We start from the raw sequence: 25,157 nt of genomic DNA, 5'->3' as shown, positions 1-25,157 counted from the left end.
ATTATTTGTCAAGGGAAAGTGATAGAGTGGCCATCTATTGTATGTAAATATTTTTATGCAGCAGCACTTAACATCTGATATGATGCAGAAGAAACCTATGTAGACCTCAGGTTTTCCTGGGAATCACTGGGAATCCTACTAATAGGTGATGAAATTATTTCTGATCTTTGTGTTTACCACTGCAGTGGTAGCATTTTTGTCAATAGCATTACTGCAATTTAAACTACTAATGGAATTTTTTGTTTTAATTTCAGCAATAAATTTATTTTTAATAACACTACTAAACATTTTGTTTAGTGTTTCACAATTATTATAACCATAAATTTATAACAAGGATACCATTATAATTTTCTACTACCAATGGAATGAGTATTTTTATGTTTTAACAGTAACACCTTTGGTCCTGAAAATTAATTGTTAATGATAAATAATGAATATCTGTAAACACTAAAATGTTCTTTATGAAAGTGGGACTTTTATTTCTATTATGATGGGACTTAGGTGCTCTGATAAAGTGATTGTCAGAGTGTGAAAGGAAAAATGAAAACCTCTTCTAAATTGTAGGTAAACCACCTAAATAAGACATTAAACAGCATTTGCAAAGGATTATTTTCAATACAAAAAAGCACCACAAAACGTGTTATAGAGTTCCTAACTTCATTTTTTATAACTCCTGCTATGAAAATTAGAAGGTATAGAAAATACCTTCTAGAAGTTCATGGAATTCAGAAGGACTTCTTTCTTGACGCCTTGACATCCATGTTTGAGAAGAATTCTGGAAAGACTCTGAGATACTTGATGGTTTTTTTCAGAGTTGGATCAAGGGGTGCTTCTGTTGTCCTCTTTTTAAAAATTAGGAAGCATTTCAGGTATTCAGAAAAGCATAGATTAGAACATAATTCTGAGTACTCACCACTCAGTTCAACTAATCAAGCATTAGAAACACAATTGAACAGTATCTTCTTTTTTCTAATGAGAAATCTACCATTGAAAATACAGAATTTGGATGTCCTAGAATTTCCTTTTCCAACATTCATTCCACCTAACATGTTCCTTTTTCCTTCGTTGCCATAAGGATGTCAAATGGATATAGTTGGTGAAATGCTCTCGGTACAAGTTGCCTGAACCAAAGATGGCTGGTAATCAGCAACTGTGGAAAGGAATTCTAAGCAGTAGAGCAAGATTGCTAGTATTTTCATTCCTGGGAACTAATGAACAACTGTCTTGAACACCAATTCTCAAGGCTCCTCGAGTTCTCTTCTTTCTGGCAAAACTGCTTTTCTAAACCCAACAACAGAGTAAAGGGAAAGAACCACGTTACCTGTCAACGCTGAGAGCGCAGAGATTGAGGACGGTGATCCCCACTGAGGACTTCTGCAAAAAGGGGAACAACTTGCAGAGAAATACGCCAAAGTCATTGTGATCAAAAGGCCAGCGCCCAGCCAGCAGCTGAAAAAAGGAAAGAGCATGGTAAGAAATGGCAGAGCCAGCATAGGATACACAGACACTTATATTTCTAATTAGGCTTCCAAACTTCTAAATTTTATCGTTCACTTTGCTTTTCAGTTAGTGTGGTAGCAATAGAGTATTATCATCATTTTTTTCATATTTTAAAGCCTCAGCAATTTTTTAATCCTGAACAATGTGGAGAGTGATAAATATAATAACAAGAGATAAAACTTTGATCTTATAGGAAGTAGTCATGCCGCCTAATTTTCAGAGAGGAGCAAAATTTGGGGGTTTGGATGACAGCTTAACTGAGAAGCAGACAGTCATCTCTGATCAAGTCTTACTAAATCATGAGTGAAATGAATCATTTTCAGCTAGTGGCATTGGGAGGTTATATTATCTCCTGACAAGCAGCCAAAGCTCTGAATAAGATGTTCTGGAGAATACTGGGAAAATGAAGTGGTTTAGAATGTACTGGCTTTGCCAGCTGGTTAACAGCTAAAGCCACTTGAAACTCACCTTTTCCTCCATGCTTAACTTGCCGACCTGCTTCAGCAGGTGTGACACCAGTGGCCTATGTTTATTTAGGCTCAGATTTTCCTTTATCATACAAGAAAATGTGGTTACTGTGACCTCTTTGTAGCATTTGCAGGGACATCTATTCTTCCATGTTGACAATTTGAAATTTTTGCTCCAGGGAGAGGGTGATGACCCTCTAGTGGCTGTGGTGAGTAGCAAGAACATAAATCCTCTGTGAATTGCTGATATCTAATTAGAGATATCTAATTAGGTATCGTACTAGAAGCATGGCCTTAAATAATAGCTCAACTACCTAAAAGGAGGCAGTCTCTGCTGAATATCTATGATGCCTTTTCAAGAGTAAAAATGGTATTGATGTCCTTTCTTATGTTTGCTTAGTGACTCAGAATTTAAACTTACTCCACTCAATAGGAAATAATATTGTACTAACTTGACAAACTTCTTTTTTTGCAGAGTACTTATTGTCATAGTAACTCTAAGTTGACCTTCCAATTTCGTTCTACCATTTCTAAAAGAGTAAGGTTTAATTTCATGGTTGGCGTGGTCATTAATATGAGTTCATGGAAAGAGGATAGGAAACTATTACCCGAGAAATACAAAATCAGAGCTTATGCATTTTGAGAGTTTATTAACATAAGGCTATCTATAATTCTATTTTTTATGGCTAAGATCCTGTTTGACTTAATTTCTGATGTTCTCTCTTTTTGGTTTTCAAACATATTTCCCTTCTTCTGAGTAGTTTTCTAAAAGACCTTTTCCTTCAATCCAGCCCTACTGCTTGTCTGTTCTTCCTCTCACTCTAACTGGTCTTGGTTGGTGTTTTCTCAGAATTTCCATAAATACCTTTGTCCAAGGACAACCAGTAGGCTCTTCACAGAAATACTGCCCTAAACTCTGACAGTTCTCACGAAGCTAAAAAATAATTATACCATTGCTCATTGCTAGTTATGAATGCCTGATGCAAGTAAACACATAAAACATTATTTCTGAGATGAATCACCACCTAAAAAGAAAACCTGAAAATTACTTTTTACACAGTGAGGGTTTAGTATTTTGTCCCAGAACTGTAATTCTCCACTAAAGACTAGAGAGATGTAATTAAAATGTGTAAGGATTGTTATAGGATAAGTTTTGGAACAGTTGAATTGTTATGGTTGGTTCATTCCCGGAGACAGAGGATCCCGAAATCTATGTGGATGGATTTCCCAATTCACACATCCAACAATGAGAGAAAAGAAAAGGATGTTTTTGGCTTAACAAGGGAGACTCTGAAATCCTGTGCAGGTCTAAGTAACAAGTGCTAAGAAAAATGATCTGGGAGAACACACAACAGAGCATGTATTGTTTCAGGCCCTTCCAATCTCAATTGAAATATTTTGTTTCATGCTTGCTTAAACTTTTAATTAGGTGTAAAGGAAGCACTCAAGAGAAAGATATCATGGAATTGGTAAGCACCAAATAGATCACAGAATTGTCTTTCTTTGACACAAATAGGTGTTTGGTTATTTTTGTTGTTCTTTTTTTTTTTTCTTTGCCAGCATTGATTCTTCTTGGGAATTACTGACAAAGGAGAGTGAAAGAAATCATTGGAAAAAGATTTTAGGTACAATCACGGTGTAGACATCCCTGACGTATATCCACTTCATTCTCAAGGGATGTATGGATAGTAACTGTTCTCATGCTGCCAGCAGGAAATTAGGGTCCTACCTGCAGGCAACTTCCCTTTCTGGTTAAAGCTGGCTTCCTCAAAGAGGCCCTGCTTAACTACCCAATCTCAAGTAGGACCTGCTTGTTAACCTCTTTCATGGAACCAATATTGGAGTAATCTTAGATTCAAAGACTCCTTTCAGCCCACTCTGTCTTAGCAAGAAAACATATACAAAAGGAAGACATCAAAGAGACATAGAGTATAGCTCATCTATTTTTCTCTTATTTAGAAGAGGCATTTTGGAGCTTATGAAAGACTACAGGAAATGTATCCTTTCTGTTATTCACTAGCGTTTAAAATGGAAAATACAATATTTAAAATGGTAAAAGTTAAGCATATAAAAACTTGTATAATGAAAAGTTAAGTCTCCCTTCTATTCAAGACCCCTTAATTCCCTGCCCAAAGGCAAGCACTGTTAATTATAAATTGTGTTTTCTTCCGGAAAACTCCCTATGTACATAAATCCTGTTTTGTTTTGTTTTTTTTTTAAGTCAGAACATTATGGAAATAATACCTTTCAGCAGTCTTTTATGATTTTGTTTCCTAGAGCAGACTTCTGGGAAGCAGTTCTATTGCCTAATTAAAATGTTTTGATATTTTAAAAGCACGTTGAGGAAAACCACTTAGACTAGGATAGGAAAAGATAAAGAACTGCTTAGCATAAACAGACCATGGTAAAAGAACTAGTTGATTTCATTATTGTTAACAAGCTAATATCAATTCAATGAAAGAAAAACCAAACCAGTCTGACAAACTAACAAGTCGGATTGGTTCAAGGGTAAATCTGGCACCTTGGAGCAGTCATAGCTTATTTTTGCCATAAGAGGGTCTGTGCTTTTATGTAACCCTCATATTTATAACTTCCAATGGCATCACAGGGTACCTCGTATGTAGTAGGTGTTGAACAAATTAATGATTTCAACTCACGAATTCAGGGAAATATTTTCACATTTTGAAATTTGATAGCAGCAATTTTCCACAGAAAACACATTCACCTTATAATTTACTTTCTATTTAAAAGTCATTTAACAGTATCTGAAAGTAGTATTTCCACTCTTTATGTTGAAACAAACAGTGCACCGTTCAACTAGTTGTTGGAGGAGGTGGGAGAATACAGTTCTGTTGAAAAGTCCACGGTAAAGAGGGGCTGCCAAACACTTTGCTTGGAGAGCCCTCCCTTTGTGCTGAGACTGTCCAGCTTGATAAGAGCCACAGAGCAGGCACCTGAAGATGACGCCCGTCCTATGGTCCAATCGGGTTCTCAACTGGACCACAGAGGAACAGCCCAGGGCAACCTAGGCAGCAGAGGGTCATCTGCTGAGCATGGATTTTGCTTTAGGACTTTTCTGAGGGGACTTTTCTTCAGCTGAAATGTAATTAAAGTCCTGATCTCCACCTGAAAACTAAAGCACTACTAAATGGCACAAATTAATGTAGAAATTCTGTATTTGTGTGGCTGATTCGGATTGTGGAAAAATCAACATAAAATTGATAGGCTGCATTTTTTAACCTGTTGAAACAGATTTACCTAAGGACTTGTACCACATGATCCACCGATAAGCACCCTGTTTTTAGAATGACTAGATCCAAAAGCAGGATGTCTGGCCACTACTATATTTGGTACAAAGCAATTTCTACTTAGTTGTGATCTTTAATTGATAGTATGTACAACGTACCTGCTTATGTCAGCTTTCTGGAACATACCTGACAACCAGAAAGTAAGCAAAAATGTAAGGCGCCAAATGGTTGCTGTGAAATTTATGCCCTGAAGTTCACGTCCTTGACTTATGGGCGAACAGTCTGAGTCTTCCCCGCAGGTTGATTTGTTTTTACTTTACACCCATTTTTATTGTTCTTTTTAAATGGTTCTGTTATTTGTGCATTGCACATCCAAAGCTACTCATTAATACGAGCCCTCCTGAGTAATGGTTCTCAGCCTTGGCTGTACATTAGAATGACTGAGGGAGCTTTTAAAAATACCCATGCCCAGGCCATGCCCCTAGATGACTGCTCTTCATTGTGGGGTGCTTTATCTCCCAGGGAACATTTGGCAACGTCTGGAGACATTTTTCATTATTACAAATTGTTGGGAGGCTACTAACATCTGGTAGGTAGAGGCCAGGGATGCTGTTAAATATCTTGCAATGCACAGGCCAGGCCCTCTAATGAAAAGTTATCTAGCCTAAAGTGTCAGTAGCGCTGAGGTTAAAAACCCTGTCCTAGGCCAATTAAATCAGTATCTCTGGAGTTGGAACACAAGCCCGGAAGTTTTTAAAGCTTCCAGGTGATTCCAATGTACAGCCAAGGTTGAGAATCACTGCTTTATCACACTTGTTTTCAAGCTTCAGCAGGTTCAGAATCATCTGGAGGGCCTATTAAACCACACTGCTGTGTGCCCCCCGCCCCAAGTTCCTGATTCAGTAAGTCTGAGGTGGGGCCTGAGACCTTGCACTTGTTTTTTTTTTTTTCTTTGGCTGCGTTGGGTCTTCACTGCTACGTGTGGCGGCTACTCTTCGTTGCAGTGCGCAGGCTTCTCATCGCGGTGGCTTCTCTTGTTGCGGAACACTGGCTCTAGGTGTGCGGGCTTCAGTAGTTGTGGCTTGTGGGCTCTAGAGCGCAGGCTCAGTAGTTGTGGCGCATGGGCTTAGTGGCTCCGCGGCATGTGGGATTTTCCCGGACCAGGGATTGAACCCATGTCCCCTGCATTGGCAGGCAGAGTCTTAACCACTGTGCCCCCAGGGAAGTCCGTGACTTTGCACTTCTAATGAGTTCCCAGGTGATGCTGATGCTGCTAGTCCACCAACCTCTGCTTTGAGAACCTCTGCTCTAGAGATGCCATGATCAGTAAAAAAATGATAGTTAGTTGACAGCCAGATAGTGCAGGATGAGCAGAAAATAGAATAAAATATAGACATAAATAAAAAATCATAATGGCTTGGGGCCATGTAGCTTGCATCCCTCTCATGCCGACAGTGCCTAAAGCCATCAGTATAGAGAGGTACAGCTCAATAGCAGGTGACCTAACTGGTATGCATGACTCTCATGTCCCAGGCCTAATGTCCCAGGCCTCACCAGCTTGGCATTATGAAATAAGGCTGTTATTTCCTTAAAATCAACTTAGATTGTCAATTCATAAGACTTAGGTTCAAATACAAGGTTTATCTCTTAGCAACAGTGACCTTGGGTAAGCCATTTACCCATTGTTATGTCTCATTCCTGTAGCTGTTAAATGGGGTGGCTCTCATACCTGCCACAGTGGTATGATGACCATCTGGGAGGCTCAAATGGGACAATGCTTATGAGAGAATCCACAAACTGAATGTACACCGCACAGACGTTAGTTATTTTGAACTGCTATAGTTTGCAATTATAAACTGAAATGTACCAATTATTCATGACCATGAAGAAAAGGATAATATAAATGAATTTACCCCCTCTTTTTATCCATTCCAGATGCTAATGCCATTACCTGGATATTATCTTTGTTATTGTCATGGCATCTTAATAATGCGATAAGTAAAACCAGCGGTGCATTTTTCTTTGTGCTAATTTTCATTCCAACCCATCCGGTGAGGATGAGGGCTTCTCTTCCTTCCCTTCATCCCACCCCACCCATCTCAGGAAGGAATGAGGGATTTATGAATATAGTCTGTAATAGCTGGAAACCTCAAAGTACATAAAATGTTCTCTTCCCCTCAACATGGATTATTGTTGGGTCACTTGAAGCTGGACATGACGGACCAAGTACCAGTCTTCAGAAAGTGGGGTTCTGAGGTTTTCTTTCTTTCTGGGGCAGGGGCTGGGATGTAGAAGTTGGTACATAGTCCAATCAGCAGTAAAGATGTTCTACATCTCCCGACAGTACAGACTGGGATGGAAATAAAGCCTGTGATGCCCAGGACAGGCCTTCCATGAGAACATATTTTCTGGCTGTTGCAAATCTCACATTGGTTACAAAAAACTAAATCACTTTGCGTGACTGAGAATGAATTTTGCCTTTCCCTTATGCTTTAATTGCTTCCGGATTGAGGCAGAGTTTTCACAGAAATCACATCAAATAAATAAAACAAAACCCATGGCTTCCACCCTAGCCATACACTTTTTCCTTTGACAGGTTCCTCCTGCTTCCAGACCAGCCCAAGAATTTGGGAAGCGTGACATCCTCAGAGCAGAGCAGACCCTCCACAGATGTTCTCGACTCTGGGTGCCCTCCGTGACCTGGGGGGATGGAGAAGCTCTCCTTCTAATGAAAGCAAGTGGCTTGGTGTAGTAAAGAGCGTGGGCCCTGAAGCTCGACTTCCTGGGTTGGACTGAATCCCAGCTCTGCTATGTTTCACACCATGTGACCTTGGCATGTTGGTTAACCTCGCTGCTTCTCAGTTTCCTCCTCTAGAAAATGGAAATGGTGATGGCAGCTACCTCACAGGGTTACTGTGTGTGACAGAAGAGACAATCCATAGAAAGCGGTTAACAGAAGTAAGTATCTGGAAGTGTGAGCTATTTGCACGGCCTGTGGTTATCAGTCTCTACTTTCTGTCTGTTTTTTCCAGTGAGATCGTGAAGGACGGTCATCCAGGTTACCAGGTACAGGGAGGGTGGCAGACCCCACAGATACAAAGGGCCCCATTCACAAGGAAATGACTACCCAGAAGATGAACAGATGTGACGGTCCCTAAAGCTGCAAGCAACATTCTGTGGGAACTCAGCCAAAGAAGGCTCTGGAACCCAGCTGCCTTGTACCCTACATGACTTATGCAAGTGAACTGTGCCTCAATGAAAACTGGAGATGAAAACTATGCCATATGATTGACGGGAGTGTGAAATGAATTAATCCAGGCAAAGCCCTTAGAACAGGGCCTGACCCATCGCAGGCTGTAAATGTTAGTTCCTGTAAGAGATGGGTTTTGAAGAACTGCTCCAGCTACTCTGCACTTAGATTAGAAAACTTGAGGTTGTTGCTACTACCCACTATCTATCTATTTCACCATTGAATATTCAGTGTTTCGGTGTTGGCTGAGGTCTTAACTTTTTAGAATCTGAAATACATAGATGTTAATAACAACCAGGTGAAGGAGAGAAAAAAAAAGAGGAAGAAATACTTTTAATTTTTTAAAGATTTATTTATTTATTTATTATTTATTTTTGGCTGCGTTGGGTCTTTGTTGCTGCGCATGGGCTTTCTTTAGTTGTGGCGAGTGGGGGCTACTCTTTGTTGTGGCGAGCGGGGGCTACTCTTTGTTGTGGTGTGCAAGCTTCTCATTGCAGTGGCTTCTCTTGTTGCGGAGCACGGGCTCTAGGTGAGCGGGCTCAGTAGCTGTGGCTCGCCGGCTCTAGAGCACAGGCTCAGTAGTTGTGGCGCACGGGCTTAGTTGCTCCACAGCATCCCAGACCAGGGCTCGAACCCATGTCCCCTGCATTGGCAGGCAGATTCTTAACCTCTGCACCACCAGGGAAGTCCCGAAAAAATACTTTCTAAAACCAAGTTCCAAACCCAGAGGTTATTTCATTAGAGGAAAGATGGTTCACCCAAGATATGGGCTTATTATCCCCAAGAACCTCAGTCACCTGAAGGCTGGGAATGAAAAGAAATGTCTCCGATAAAGCTGCTGTAAGGATGCCAATCTAGAATCAAGGGATTTATGACTTCTACTTTTTTGATATGCCTAAAACCAAAGGATCATTGGATGGAGAAGAATTAAATGTTTTTAAAAAAGAAAAGTTAGAAGCACTCAGTATCAAAATTGTATAGGTTAGTGCCAAATGTATGTGTCAGTATTTTAGGATTTAATTCATAATGGAGAGAAGATTTACGCTGGAAAGAATGAACCCGGCTTTTCCTGGTTGGAGAAAAGATAGTTAATTATAGAAAATAAGTGCTCTGACCTGGACACACAATAAGACCCAAAACCTACTGAAAAAATGTTACTGTTTATTTTAATCAGCACTCTCTATGGTAGTACATGCTAGTGCTTATTTAAAAGAAACTTTCAGTCGAAAACAAAGTAGAACAAAACAAAACAAAAAATAAACTGGTAATGATTTCCACATGTAGATTTAGGTAGTAGCCCCAAAGAACTTATCAGGAAGGTGGTAATAAGTAGAAAAAAGCAAAAGCCAACAGCATATTTGAAAGCATGCTGCCTAGTTAATGATGTAATGTGTGAAATCTTAAGAACTGAGGTTAGTTCTTCATTGTAAAGTATGTCATGTGGTCACAATTATCCTGTGTTGATGGAAACGATGACCCAACTAAGATACGGTATGCGGCATGAAGAAAATGATACCATATGTGTCTTTTGGGGAAAAAAGAACACTATTGATGCTGAAGCTGATGTGTTACAGTAAATAAGGTTGAGGTGATTTTGAATATTTAATAACAAATTCATTAAGAAATAAGACAATTTGCAATAGCTGAGGTATAAAGTGAATTAAGAAGACATGCTCAAGATGGCTGAGTTGCCAGTCATGTAATGATGCTTCACATAAGGATGACATGCATGTAAACAATTCACCCACTAAAGTTTTAGAAGAGGGAAGGATGTAATATACTGCAGGGAAGTTAGAAATTCTGGCTTCCAGCTCTAGCCCTGTCAGAAATCTTTGGGCTTTGCCTTCCTCCTCTGCCATATAATCTCGTTCTGGCCCAACATTTCTTATCTCTAAATTCTCTGCCAGCTCTTAAATTGCATGATTTTTTTTTCATATCAGAACTCCAGTCTGCAGCTGGTTTCTCTGAAACTATTATCAACTCCATTTATCCCTAAACTCGCTTAGCCTCAATCCCTCCTTTCATTTTATATGAATAATTTTGTCTTCCCAAGCTCTCTTTTATTCTTCCCAACTATGAGTATTTTAGTCCTTTTTGCCTTTCTTTTTTCTACCCAATAGGATGAAGGATGTCAGTACCTGTGGAATCCCATAGGTGAAGTCTTGAGACTATTTACTTACCTCAAATGTATGAACAGTATTTTATTCCTCTCCAGGGAGAAGCTAAAATATACAGAAAATTTGCCCAGTGAGCTATAAGCACCATACTGTAAATCCTGACTATAAGTAAAATGCAGCAAAAAACAGTAGGTAAGTGGCTATTTTAAGCTTCCAGTCAAGGGTCTGTTATAAATCATAGTGTAAAATTAAGAATTAAAAAATTTGAAAATGAGTTTGATCCTACTTTGTCCTATTTCCAGTCATTTGGAAATGAGATAACATTAAATTGTATAAGTCAAGAATAATAGATTTTAACCTAGTTTTACTTCTCAATCTTGATATTCGACACATACTGTATCTCCATTATAAGTATTTTGTTTATTTTTAGTGCTACCTAGAACAGAAAACATACAAATTTGCAGTCTAATGTAATTAGCCTACTAATTAGCTGGGCTTCCTTTCCTAGACACTTGAGTACTGAGAGAGACTTGTACCATTTTCTTGAGATTAGGGCCAATGTTCTATTTCCTTTTCATCTCTCTCAGAACACTTGGTACATTGTTTTACATGCAGAAATTGTCTAAGGAATATTGACTGCCATGAAATCAGCAACTTAAGCAAATGTTATTAAGACAAGTTTGGTAAATGACATTTATCTTAGATCTGAAAAATTACAGCATTTTAGACTTTGCACAGGTGCTTAGAGACCATCTAGATCAGTGGTTCTCTAAGTGTTGCCTGAGGACCCCTGGAGATCCCTTTTCACGGTTCAGGAAAACCTTTCATAGGACCTGCAAGATCAAGATAACGCTGAGATGCCTGCCTTTTCTACTGGTTGACATTTGCACTATTGGTGCAAAAGCAACAGTGGTTAAAACTACCGGTGCCTTAGCATGAATCAAGCAGTGGCACAAAACTGTTCTAAGAGTCATTGCATTCTTCGCCATCACACACTAGCTGTGGAAAAAAGTTGATGCTGCAAGTGTAATGGTGAGGACTTCAGAAAGGTCATAGGCTACAAAAGTAATATACAAACATTGGTTGCATTTGTATATACTAGAAATGAAAAATACAAAAATGAAATTGAGACAATTCCATTCAACATATCATCAAAAAAAGAATAAAATATTTAGGAATAAATTTAACTAAAGTATAAGACATGTTTGCTGAAAGCTACCAAATACTGGAGAAATCAAAGACCTAAATAAATGTTTTCGCATTGGAAGGATGAGTATTGTTAAGATGGCAATTTTCTCTAAATTCATCCAGAGTCAATACAATTCCTATGTAGATTCAAGGAAATTAGCAAGTTGATCTTAAAATTTATATAGAAATGTAAAGGACCCAGAATAGCCAAAATTTTTTTGAAAAAAAAAATCCAACAAAGTAGGACTTATAGTACCTGTTTAAAAAGTTACTATAAACTACAGTAATCAAGGCAGGATGGTATTGGCATAACAATAGACACATAAGTCATTGGACTAGAAAAGAAAAGACAGAAATAAACCCTTACATTTATCATCAATTAAGTTTTAACAAAGGTGCCAAGGCAGTTCTTTGAGGAGACGATAGTCTTTTCAATAAATGGTGTTGGGACAATTGGATATGTGTATGCAAAAAAGTGAACTTAGATGCTTACCTCATATACTACACAAAAATTAATTGTGATCATAGATGTAAATGTAACGGCTAAAATTATAAAACTGTTAAAAAAACATAAGAGAATTTTTTTGTGATTTTGGCTTAGGCAAAGATTTCATAGATATGACACAGAAACATGTCCATAAAAGAAAAAAATTTGATAAATTGGATTTCATCAAAATTTTAAAATTTTGCTCTTCAAAAGATACCATTTAGAAAATGAAAAGAAAAGCTATGGAGTGGGAAAAAATATTTGCAAATCATATATCTGATGAAGGATTTCCGTCCAGAATATGTAAAGAACTCCTACAAGTAAAAAATATAAGAGAAATAACATAATTAAAAAGAGTAAAAGATTTAAATAGACATTTCACCAAAGTAGAAATACAAATAGCTAAGTACGTGAAAATGAAAAATGCTCAGTATCATCCATCATTAAGGGAAAAGTATATTAAAGCCACAATGAGCTACCGCTACACGTCATTAGAATAGCTATAATAAAAACGACTGACAATAATAAGTTGGTGAGGATGTGGAGAAATTGGAACCCTCATATAATGCTGGTGGGAATGTAAACTGGTACAACCATATTTTTGACACTGATATGATCCAGTGATATTATTCAGATTTCTCCTGTGTTACTCATTGATTTGTTTGTACTTATGCAATTTTATCACATGTGTAGGTTTGTGTATCGACCTCCAGGCAAGACATGGAATAGGTCCATCACCACAAGGACCCCTTATAATGACCTCTTATAACCACACTCCCTTCCCCTCTCCCTTGAACTCCCTAGCCCCTGGCAACCATTAATATGTCCTCCATCTCAATAACCCTGTCAGTTCAAGGATGTTATATAAATGGAATTCTAGTATGTAATCTTTTGAGATAGGCTCTTTTTTTTCCCACTCACCATGATTCCCTTGAGATTCATCCAAGTTGTTGTGTATATCAATAGCTTGTTCCTTTTTATCACTGAGTAGTACTCTATGGAATGGATGTACCATAGTTTATTTAACCGCTCACCCACTGAAGAACATCTGGGTTGCTTCCAGGTTCAGGCTATTACAAATAAAGCTACTATGAACATGCCTGAACAGGTTTTTGCATGAACATAATTTTCATTTCTTTGGCATAAATGCCCAAGATTGCAATTGCTGGGTCTTATGGTAATTGCATGTTTAGTTTTATAATAAACTTCCGAAGTCTTTTCTAGAGTGCTTCTACAATTTCTCAGTCTCACCAGTGATGTATGAATGATCCAGTTTCTTCTCATCCTTGCCAGTATTAAGTGTTGTCACTATTTTTAAAATTTATCCATCCTGATATGTGTGTAGTGATATCTCACCGAGGTTTCAGTTCTGCATTTCGCTAGTGGATAATAATGATGAACATCTTTTCATGTGTTTATCAACCAGCTTTATATCCTCTTCAGCAAAATTTCTGTTCATGTTTTTTTGCCCATTTTCTGCCTGGATTGTTTGTTTTTTTGCTGTTGAATTTTGAGAGTTTTTAATATGTTCTAGAAACTACTCCTTTGGTTAGACATGTTGATTGCAAATATTTTCTCCCAATCTGTAGCTTGTTTTTTCATCCTGTTGATTGCACTTACTTTCTCACAGTCTGTAGCATGTTTTTTCATCTTCTTAAGAGGGTCCTTTGCAGAGTAAAAGTTTTAAATTTTGATGAGGTCCTATTTATCAGTTTTCTATAGATTGCACTTTTGGTGTCAAGTGTAAGAACTCTTTACTTAGTCCTAGATCTCAAAGATTTTCTCCCTCTTTGTCCCTAAATTTTTATACTTCTACATTTTCATTTAAGTGCAAAGTTTAAGATTTAAAGAAATTTCAACGGTGGTAAAGTATACATAATATAAAATTTACCACCTTAACCATTAGTCATGCACCATGTATGTCTTTAGCAAAGAAGAGGTAGTCTAAACAGAATGTGGAGATCCACTGAGGGTCACAGAACCTAAAAAGTGATCAAATAACAGATATTAAGCCCTAAGGCACTTGCTTCTCTCCAGTTGTTCAATTATCCAAAGTTTCTGGCTAAGAAATAATACTTTATTAGACATGTTCAATTCTAGTGCCAGCTTTTTCTTCTGGGCCATTTCCACAAACTAAGTATTTATCACTTCATGAGAGTTAATCAGAGTTATGGCAAACAAGTACAAATTTCCAAACCACAGTAGAGGTAGGATCGGGTCTATCAGCTGAGAGACTGCCTTTATTATATCAGCCTGCAAGCAGGGCCAATTTGAATTAGTGTCTCTGTAAATTATAAATAGCTCCAAGTTCTGGTTCACATAACTGGAACTACAAATGTTGACTCCTCACATTCTAAGAGTCTAGGTTCCCTCCCTGTCTCCCTTCCTCCTTCCTTCCCTTCCCCCTGCCCTTTCTTAAATATATATGAACTGTCTTGGGTGTGCCTGCTGAATTACAGAGTGGCTAAAAGTAGAGTCCCAAGGATGGATCTCCATCACCCATCTTTGTCTTCTTTCTCCCATCCCTGTAGCTCCCCCTTCCTTCACCAACAATTTTAAAAGGTCTGATGTATACAAGTAATACCTGTGTCACAAAATCATATACACACATACACATAGTGTTAAAAAAGAAGGAACATGGACTATCTCATATTTTTCCCCACCTCCCCCTTTGTCTATGACATGGCCTTTCTGTCCATTACCAAATATATATTCCTTGAATTTTATAGCCCAGAGATAAAAATTCATCTATCTTTAGTTATGACTGTATAATTTAATTGTTCTATCAAAGAAATATAAAATATAGTGATTTTCTGATCAAATAATTTCAAGTATGTAAATCTTTTATCTTTAAGATCTCCGGGGAGTACCTCTGTTTGTTTTTTTTTTTTTTCCTTTTGTTTGGGATTTCCCTAAAATAAATGGAAATGTCATCTTTACCTTGTTCTTTTTCTTGTTTAACTGCAACATGAATGGCTGCTCAAAGATCTAGCCTCCTGGTTCAGTGCTGCTATTAATTGCTTGAAAGACAATGTAATGGATGTCTCTAAGCACATGACAAAGAATTTAAAACTTCTTCAATTTTGATCAGAAAATGCATGACTTTTTCCAACAGGTTTCAAGGATACCCAGTTGCTATGACCTTCAAGGAGGCCAAGTTCAGATGTTTGCTAACATAAATGCAGAAGACAGAGGGAGGGTAGTAGCCCTGGGCTGTTTGTCTCATTTAAGTCAGCAGTCACCTCAGGAACAGACTTACTATGTGTCACTGTGCCTAATGGGATTCCATGAGATGGCCCGTCTTTATTTTTTCATACAAAGATAATGACTTGAAAGATCAAGTGATTTATTCAAGATCAGTCACAAACCATTTTAAAAAAGAAACATACTTTGATTTCTTGGGATTATGCCCATTTACTATTTTGGGTATTGTGGGTATAAGCCACTTAAGAACAATAAAGGTTATGAAGCCTTATTCATATTTTTGAAGCTCAGATCTTGAGCTCTGACCTCCTATAGGACAAAATATAGGAGAATGAGAGGCGAGGATGAAAAGCAGGGCCAGGGGACTTCCCTGGTGGCACAGTGGTTAAGAATCCGCTTGCCAATGCAGGGGACACAGGTTCGAGCCCTGGTCCGGGAAGATCCCACATGCCGCGGAACAACTACGCCCGTGCACCACAACTACTGAGCCTGCGCTCTAGAGCCTGCGAGCCACAACTACTGAGCCCACACGCCTAGAGCCTGTGCTCCCCAGCAAGAGAAGCCACTGTAATGAGAAGCCCGTGCACCGCAATGAAGAGTAGCCCCCGCTCGCCGCAACTAGAGAAAGCCCGAGCACAGCAACCAAGACCCAAGGCAGCCAAAAATAAATAAATAATAAACTTAAAAAAAAAAAAAAAAAAAAAAAAGTAAAGCAGGGCCAGGGCAGCGGGTGAGATGCCGCAGGAGTGGATAAACTTTTTCTGTAAATGGCCAGATAGTAAATATTTTGGGCTTTGCAGACCATCTGGTATCTGTCGAAACCATTTATGTAAGCAATGGTTATGGCTGTGCTCCAATAGAACTTCATTTATAAAAATAGGCTTTGGGCCAGATTTGGCTCATGGCTGTAGTTTGCCCACCCCTGGGTCAGAGAATCAGACAGGGTCAAGCCGAAGTGGTGAGTACTCAGTGCTTGCAAAATTAGGCCCTGGGATATTACCTTAATGTGCACAACTTCCCCCTGGATTTACTTCCCCTACTTTACGGTAACCCAGGAGCTGGAGGCATTTTAAGGTCACTCCATGAAACCAATAAAAATATTACTGTGAAGGTAACTATTTCCTCAGAACAAAAAGCAGGAAAAATTTCAACAAATCCTCTAAGTTTAAAGGCACAATCATAAGACTGCAAATCCCAGTGTTCACACATTTCACAAAGTTCTGAATACCTTCTTGGCAGTATGTATTCAGGGCCTTGTAAGACCGCCATTGAATTCCATTTAAAATCTACTCAGTGGTTTTGATATGTAAAATTTCTTTTTAGTGATGTTGCAATGCAAATTTTGGTGTTGATGTTAGGAAAGATTTTCTTTTAGATCTGTCTTCATATGCTACAATTTGGTAAATTTCTATAACAACCCTCCCTTACCATTTTGTCTTAGAATAATGTAGTAACCAGATTACAACTAAACCTCCAAGTTTTACCTAGCAACTGGCATCCCAAAATATGTCATTTAACCAAAATAACCTCATAGAGATTGTCTGGAAAATTTCATCAATCCAACTTAAACTCTCAGAACATTTACTGTCTGAAATCAGTGCTTTTTAATCGGTGTTTCATGGGGTGTTTTAAAGTTTTAAAATAAATGGCCATTTACTGCAGCAGTAATGGAAAATGCTGAAACCTAATTTTATTTCTGTGTCTCTTGAGATTAATTTGATTGATTTTGGTTTAGCTGTATATATTACTTTAGGAGGAGAGATGACAGTTTTTCTGTTTTCAAAGAAAATGTTAATAGGTGTTTTACATTCAAAATGTTATTTTTTTCAGTAAAATTGTGTTCAATGGTCTCCAAAATTTCAACAGAACACTGGACTATAAAATTCGCCTGGCATTCAGGCTAACTTGATGGAATATATGTATCCTCACACAGAATGCAAGCCAGTCAGAGGCACAGCTGTCCTAGATTTCTTTGTGTTTTCTATAGACACTTAGTAAATGTGTGAGTTGATTTGGGGATTATCCCATATGAAGGCAGATAATAGATTTGTTTGAAAGGCCAAGAAGAATTATAATGAACAAAGTTCAGACATATGCCACACAAGCCTTTAGAGCTTTTAGAAAATAATTCCATCTAGGAAATTCTGCCTAGTTCCCAGTACTGTACCATGCCCTGGTGGTTCTCCAAAATTACTGATCAAAATATAAAAGGATTATGATACAGATTTATGTTAAAAGCATATATTTAGTATATAAATATATATGTTGATATTTAAGTATTCATGATCAAGATTTATATTAAAAGCATTTATTTAGTATATAGGTATATATGTTGATATTTAAGTGTTATATATATTTATATATACATGTTAAGTTTTATATATCTGTATATATTTATTTTTTTTCAGGAATATATATGCACACAAAAAGATGCATGTGAGAATGTCCATAGATGCACTATTCATATGAGCTCAAAATTGGAAACTATTTAAATGCCTACCTAAGTAGAATGAATAAACACATTGTGGCATATTCAGACAGTGAAGTGCTATACAATAATGAGAATGAATAAGCTACAACTAAACTCAACAGCATGGGTTACTCTCACAAACATAGTGCTGATCAAAAGAAGCCAGACAGAAAAGATTATATGTCATATGGTTCCATTTACATGAAACACAAAAGTAGGCAAACAAATTCATGCTGTTAGAAGTCAGGAAGGTGGTTGCCTTAGGAGTTTGGGTAATTAGTGACCGAGGAACATCTGGGTGCAGGTAATGTTCTGATTCTTGATCTGGTTACGCAGATGTGTTCATCTGGTGAAAATTCATAGAGCTGACACTAAACGTACATTTTTTTGCATGTATATTACACCTCAATAAAATGTTGAAAATGTTTACAAAGTATTATGGCTTTTAAATGATGTAACACTACTCTAAATTTTCATAGAATTACCTTCTATAAGAACATCAAATTTGTGGAAACAAAGGAAATAGGTAGAGAAACACAGCATTTGTGACATACATGACATCATTTTGAAAGAGAAACGCTGGAGTATTCTAAACATTTTTGTTTTGTGAAACTAAGCTAAAAGTTCACAGTGGCCAGATTTTTAAAAATACACAGACATTCTACAGAATTGCTTTATCCTACATAAAACTCATGTGGGATGGGGCATAGTATGCTATTCAATATTTGGCAAAGAGATGTGTGCCCATTACCTTTTATATTTTGAAAGGAATGATTTTGGATATTTTGAACATGCTCAATATAGTTTGCTTTTAAAATTAGGGATATTAGGGACTTCCTGGTGGTCCAGTGGTTAAAACTCCACGCTTCCAATGCAGGGGGCACGGGTTCGACCCCTGGTTGGGGGACTAAGATCCCACATGCCGTGTGGCATAGCCAAAAAAAAAAAAAAAAATTAGGGATGTTAGTAAAGTTCCTTATTCAAATAGCTTCAGATTTAATGAAACCATTTCATTGTAAATTTTTTTTTAAATTGAGGATTTCTAGCTTATTTTATTTTTTTGAAGTATAGTTAATTTACAATATTACATTGATTTAAGGTGTACAGCATAGTGATTCAGTATTTTTATAGATTATACTCCATTAAAAGTTATTAAAAAATAATGGCTATAATTCCCTGTGCTATACAATATATCCTTGTTGCTTATCTATTTTATACATAGTAGTTTGTATCTCTTAATGCAATGCCCCTATCTCCCCCCAAACCACTGGTGACCACTAGTTTGTTTTCTATATCTGTGAGCCTGTTTCTGTTTTGCTATATACATTCATTTGTTTTATATTTTAGATTCCACAAATAAGTGATATCATACAGTATTTGCCTTTTTCTGTCTGACTTACTTCACAAAGCATAACATTCTCTAGGTCCATCCATGTTGCTGCAAATGGCAGAATCTCATTCTTTGTTTATTGCTGAGTAATAATCCATTGTATATATACATACAACATCTTTAATTTATTTTTTTAAATTTAAATTTATTTATTTATTTATTTATTTTTGGCTGCATTGGGTCTCTGCTGCCGCACACGGGCCCTCCCCAGCCACGGCGAAGGCCACCCTTGGTTGTGGTGCATGGGCCCCCCACTGCAGTAGCCTCTCTCGTTGTGGAGAACAGGCTCCAGGCTTGTGGGCTCTAGAGCACAGGCTCAGCAGCTGTGGCACATAGGCCCAGCTGCTCTGCAGCATGTGGGATCCTCCTGGACCAGGGCCTGAACCCGTGGCCCCTGTATTGGCAGGCAGATTCCCAACCACTGCGTCACCAGGGAAGCCCTACAACATCTTTTTTATCCATTTATCTGCTTCCATACCTTGGCTATTGTAAATAGTGCTGCTATGAACATTGGGGTTGCATGTATCTTTTCAAATTAGTATTTTCACTTTTTCCAGATATAAACCCAGGGATGGATCATATGGTAGTTCTATTTTTAGTTTTTTGAGGAACCTCTATACTGTTTTCCATAGGGGCTGCACCAATTTATATTCCCACCAAGAGTGCACAAGTGATCCCTTTCCTCCACATCCTTGCCAGTATTTGTTATGTGTAGACTTTTTGATGATGGCCATTCTGACAGGTGTGAGGTGATCTCATTGTTGTTTTGATTTGCATTTCTCTAATAATTAGCAAAGCTGAATATCTTTTTATGTGCCTGTTAACATATGTATGTTGTCTTCGGAAAAGTGTCTATTCAGGTCTTTGGCCCATTTTTTGACTGGGTTGTTTATTTTTTTGATATTGAGTTGTACAAACTGTTTATATATTTTGAATATTAACCCCTTGTTAGTCATATCATTTGCAACTATTTTGTCCCATTTCGTAGGTTGTCTTTTCATTTTGCTGATATTTTCCTTTGTTGCACAAAAGCTTTTAAGTTTAATTGATCTCATTTATTCACTTTTGCTTTTATTTCTTTTGCCTTAGGAGATAAATCCAAAAACAGATTGCCATGATTCATGTCAAAGCATATTCTATGTTCTCTTCTAGGAGTTTTATGGTTTCAGGTCTTACATTTAGGTCTTTAATCCATTTTGAGTTTATTTTTGTATATGGTGTGAGGAAATGTCCTAATCTCATTGTTTTACATATATTAATAACTGCCCAGTTTTCTCAGCACCACTTATTGAAGAGACTGTTTTTTTCCCACTTTATACCCTTGCCTCCTCCTTTGTCAAAGATTAATTGACTGAATATGTGTGTGTGTTTATTTCTGGGCACTCTATCCTGTTCCATTGATCTGTATGTCTGTTTTTGTGCCAGTACCATACTGTTTTGATTACTGTAGCTTTGTACAGTAGTATAGTCTGCAGTCAGGGAGGGTGACACCTCCAGCTTTGCTCTTTTTTCTCAAGATTTTTTTGGCAATTCAGGGTCTTTTCTGGTTCCATATAAATTTTAGAATTATTTGTCCTACTTCTGTGAGAAATTTCATGAGTATTTAGATAGGGATGACATTAAATCTGTAGATCGCTTTGGGTAGTATGGCCATTTTAACAATATTAATTCTTCCAATCCAAGAGCATGGGGTATCTTTCCCTTTCTTTGTATCATCTTAAGTTTCCTTCATCAGTGTTTTATAGTTTTCAGAGTATAGGTCTTTCACCTCCTTGGTTAAGTTTATTCCCAGGTATTTTATTTCTTGCTTCTTTTTAAATATCATTTGAGACATATTCCCAAATGTCATCCATTATGCTTTCACATTACCCTTTTAATTCCTATGCATCTGGTCAACTCCTAAGGAGGAAGATCTAGAAATGCAACATTTAGTTTTATCAATAAAACCAGATGTTTGTACCCCAACCGAAACCTTGGGATAGCCATAGACACTCACTTTTCTATCTCATGCCACAAATTGCCTAGCCTTTCCAGTGATAACTGGATGAGACACCAGTTTGGCATAAAGTGTTCCTCTGAGCAGATAAGCAGATGTATATGTCTAGGCAATCAGTCCATCAAAGAACTTAACATTTCTTTTCATTTTTAAAAAATTTTATTTTCTGGTTCCCTTCCGTCAGTTGATCTCACCAACATGACAATGAGTATGGAATACAAAAATCTGTTTGACAGATGTTCCCATGCAATCTGCAAGACTTACAACATGAATGCTATTCTGGAGAGCAACCTCTGTTTCATACACATCTTCCTTTATAGTGTGTCACTTCTGTCTTAAATAAGCAACTAAAGAAGTGTTGGGTTTAATGCAGGAGAGAAAAGGGGATGACTATTTTTGAACACAGTCTTTGAAAATATATTTCTGTACTAAGGAGGACAGCTGGATGACTATCAAGTTTGCCTTATGAGGCATATGGAGGAGAAGCAGTGTGGCAGCTTAGCTAACAGCATGGCCTCTGGGATCAGACTGGATCCAAATTCTGGCTCTGCAACTCACTAACTATGTAGCCTTGAGGACATTCCTTAGACACCATGCCTCAGTTTATTCATTTTCAGGCAACAGTCATATAGGATAAGTTTACTGTGAGTATCAAATGAGTTAGCTTGGTACAGAGTAAACAGTAATTAGGCTTTAGGTCATGTTATAAATTGGTATACATAACATACTTTAAGACTGCATATTTTTCCTTCATTGATTCAGGGAATGCTTCTCAGCACAGTAGCCAGAATGTTTTGTTAAAATGTAAACCAGATCATGTCACTCATCTCCCCATAACCCCCCTTTTTTAAAAAAATTAATTTATTTATTTTTGGCTGCTTTGGGTCTTCATTGCTGCGCACGGGCTTTCTCTAGTTGTGGCGAGTGGGTGCTACTCTTCATTGCAGTGCATGGGCTTCTCATTGTGGTGGCTTCTTGTTGCGGAGCACGGGCTCTAGGCACGTGGGCTCAGTAGTTGTGGCACGCGCGCTCAGTAGTTGTGGCTCGCGGGCTCTAGAGCGCAGGCTCAGTAGTTGTGGCACACAGGCTTAGCTGCTCTGTGGCATGTGGGATCTTCCCAGACCAGGGCTCAAACCTGTGTCCCCTGCATTGGCAGGTGGATTCTTAACCACTGCGCCACCAGGGAAGTCCTGCTCATAACCTTCTAAAGCTTCCTATCTCACTCAGAGAAAAAGGTTAAAGGCTTTATAAAGGTGTATACATAGGGTGACCACGCTTCCTATTTATTCCAGGAATATTGGTTTATGCCTATTGTCCAGATGCAATTATTGATAGTGTCTACTTTCACTCTCAAAGCATCTTGGTTTGGACAATAAATTATATGGTCACCTATTGTTAGGCCCCACGTTATCTGTTTCTCCCTATCACCTGCCCTACCCCAGTATCCCTGTGATCTCATCTGTTACTATTCTCTTCCTCCCACTCAACCACCATGGTTTCCTTGCTGCTCCTTTAACCCTCCAGGCACATTCCTGCCTCTGGGCCTTTGCACTTGCCATTTCCTCTGGCTGGATGCTCTCACTTTGGATAGTGGCATGGTTTGCTCCTTTTAAGTTCTAGTTTTTATTCAAGGTCACCTTGTATTGAGTTCTTCTTCAGCCACTCACACTAAGATGAATACCCTCTTCCTCTTCGTTTATTTCTCTTCCCTATTTTACTTTTCTCCTTAGCAGTTATCTCACATACTATATATTTACTTATTAACTTGCCTGTTGTCTTGTTCTTCTACTAGAATGCAAACTCCACGAAGACAAGGATGATTGCTTTTCTTCACTGCTATTTCCCCAGTAACTGGTATATAGTAGGAGCTCAATAAATATTTATGAATGAATAAATGAAGAACATTCAGAGAAGAGAGACCTGATGTAACTGAGTAACCAAATGGCCAATCAGTTGCCCATCCACATTATTTTCTAATATAAAATTTGATCTAAAAAATATTGGGTTGGCCAAAAAGTTCAGTTGGGTTTTTCCGTGAGATGTTATGAAAAACCAAAATGAACTTTTTGGCCAACCCAATAATAGGACTCCCGTGTTTAAGATAAGTGTTATGAGAAGCATGATTTGAGTAAATTCTGTTATCTATCCTAGTCTCCAAGTAAGTCATGATGGCAAAAAACGTGGATGAAACTTTTAGAGAAGTTTAAATTATACAAAGCAACCTCTAAATTTGCACATCCACAAAAATGGTATTAAATCTGAGGGCACACTTGATTTTTCTTCTTGAGTTCAGGAACACTGGGGATTTCAAACCTTCCAAATTTAAATAAATATTTTAGAGCATGTGGTTTTGTAAAATCTTTGATGTTCAAATTTAAAAATAAGGCTATCAAATATTAACATTGAATGATAGTTCAGTTCTATTATTGAGTTTAATTTCAACTATTAACTTTATAATGAAGGAAAGTTTTTCCAAGAAAAACTAGACCCAGTTAAAAATAAAACTGGAGCTATAGAAAGCAGTTACTCTAGCTCTCAAGAGAATACGGTAGCTCCAGAAAGCAGTTGTAGAATTTCTGGCTGTATATCAAATTTATTTTGACAGAATTTCTTAGAACATTCCTTATCTAACCACTCTAGTCTTCAAATCAACTTCAGAGACAGTAAACTTCATACCTCTTTCATTTCAGTTCACACACGCTTTACACGAACTGTGTAAACTTTGTGTGATAATAAAAAAATAACACTCACGTGCTAGCGACTCAAAAGATAAAGACACTGTAGAGATATTTCAGAATAAAATAGCCAGGACATCTGCTTCTACTGCACAGAGTGCTGGAATTACTGCAACATTACACACACACACACACAGTGTATATGTGAAAATTCTTTTCTCAAAAGTAAAACATTTATGCATCACTATTTAAGTGAAGTTTAGAATACAGCAACCTCTTCTGTGATCTGAAGTGTCTGATGGAGGAATATCTTCAGCCCCGAAGCTTTATACAGCCCAACACCTTCCTAATGAGAAGGGGACTGAATCCATCTCTCCCTCCTCAGCCATGGGAACGAACGATCTTGCAGTTACGGATGGTTTCCATCCCCCATCACTGAAACGGGAATAACTGTGCTGTGAACCAAATGCTGAGGGTTAGCCCAGTAACCTCACATGAGAATAATTACTTAACAGGACCATGAGAGAAAGCAATGAGGTTCCCAGACACAGGAAACGAAAAGTCAGAAGGGGAGGTAGAGTTGGAGAGGGTTCTGAAGCCTTTCCAGACAGCAACTTCCTTATAACAAACAGCAAGTTGGGTAATAAATGTATCACTGTTATTTTATATGTACATATATCCGTAAGTCACCTGGTTAGCATAATGAACTTTTGCAATGTGCTTGTGTTTTAGCCATGCTAGAAAATCAACATATTTCCTGTTCTCTAAATTAGTAACTAAAATCTTTTGTGATATGAATGTTCTTTTTTTATGTGTTTTTTTTTTTTTTTTTTGCGGTACGCAGACCTCTCACTGTTGTGGCCTCTCCCGTTGCGGAGCACAGGCTCCAGACGCGCAGGCTCAGCGGCCATGGCTCAGGGGCCCAGCCGCTCCGCGGCATGTGGGATCTTCCCGGACCGGGGCACGAACCCGTGTCCCCTGCATTGGCAGGTGGACTCTCAACCACTGTGCCACCAGGGAAGCCCTGAATGTTCATTTTGATATTCCAAATCACTTGTAGGTTTAATATTTCAATCAAACCCACAATTACAACTATGCTCAAAGAATGCGTATTGCACAGAAATCTTGAAAAGTGACTCTTCAATTGGTTATATGTACTGGAGAG

At 38.0% G+C, this 25,157-nt stretch overlaps 1 protein-coding gene across 1 annotated transcript in view; it reads right to left on the bottom strand.

Moving 5' to 3' along the window:
* EDNRA (endothelin receptor type A) overlaps window positions 1–25,157 on the bottom strand; it is a 61,977-nt gene that overhangs the window by 25,520 nt on the left and 11,300 nt on the right. Inside the window, exon 3 of the mRNA XM_081242253.1 lies at window positions 1,322–1,449. Coding sequence (XP_081098379.1) covers window positions 1,322–1,449 — 128 coding nt within the window. The remainder of the gene's footprint in view (window positions 1–1,321; window positions 1,450–25,157) is intronic.

This window comes from Mesoplodon bidens (genome assembly GCF_964165515.1).
Source record: "Mesoplodon bidens genome assembly, chromosome: 1".
NCBI lineage: Eukaryota > Metazoa > Chordata > Mammalia > Artiodactyla > Ziphiidae > Mesoplodon > Mesoplodon bidens.
Note: the sequence above shows the minus strand (reverse complement) of the source record. Positions and strands in the feature narration are given on the sequence as shown.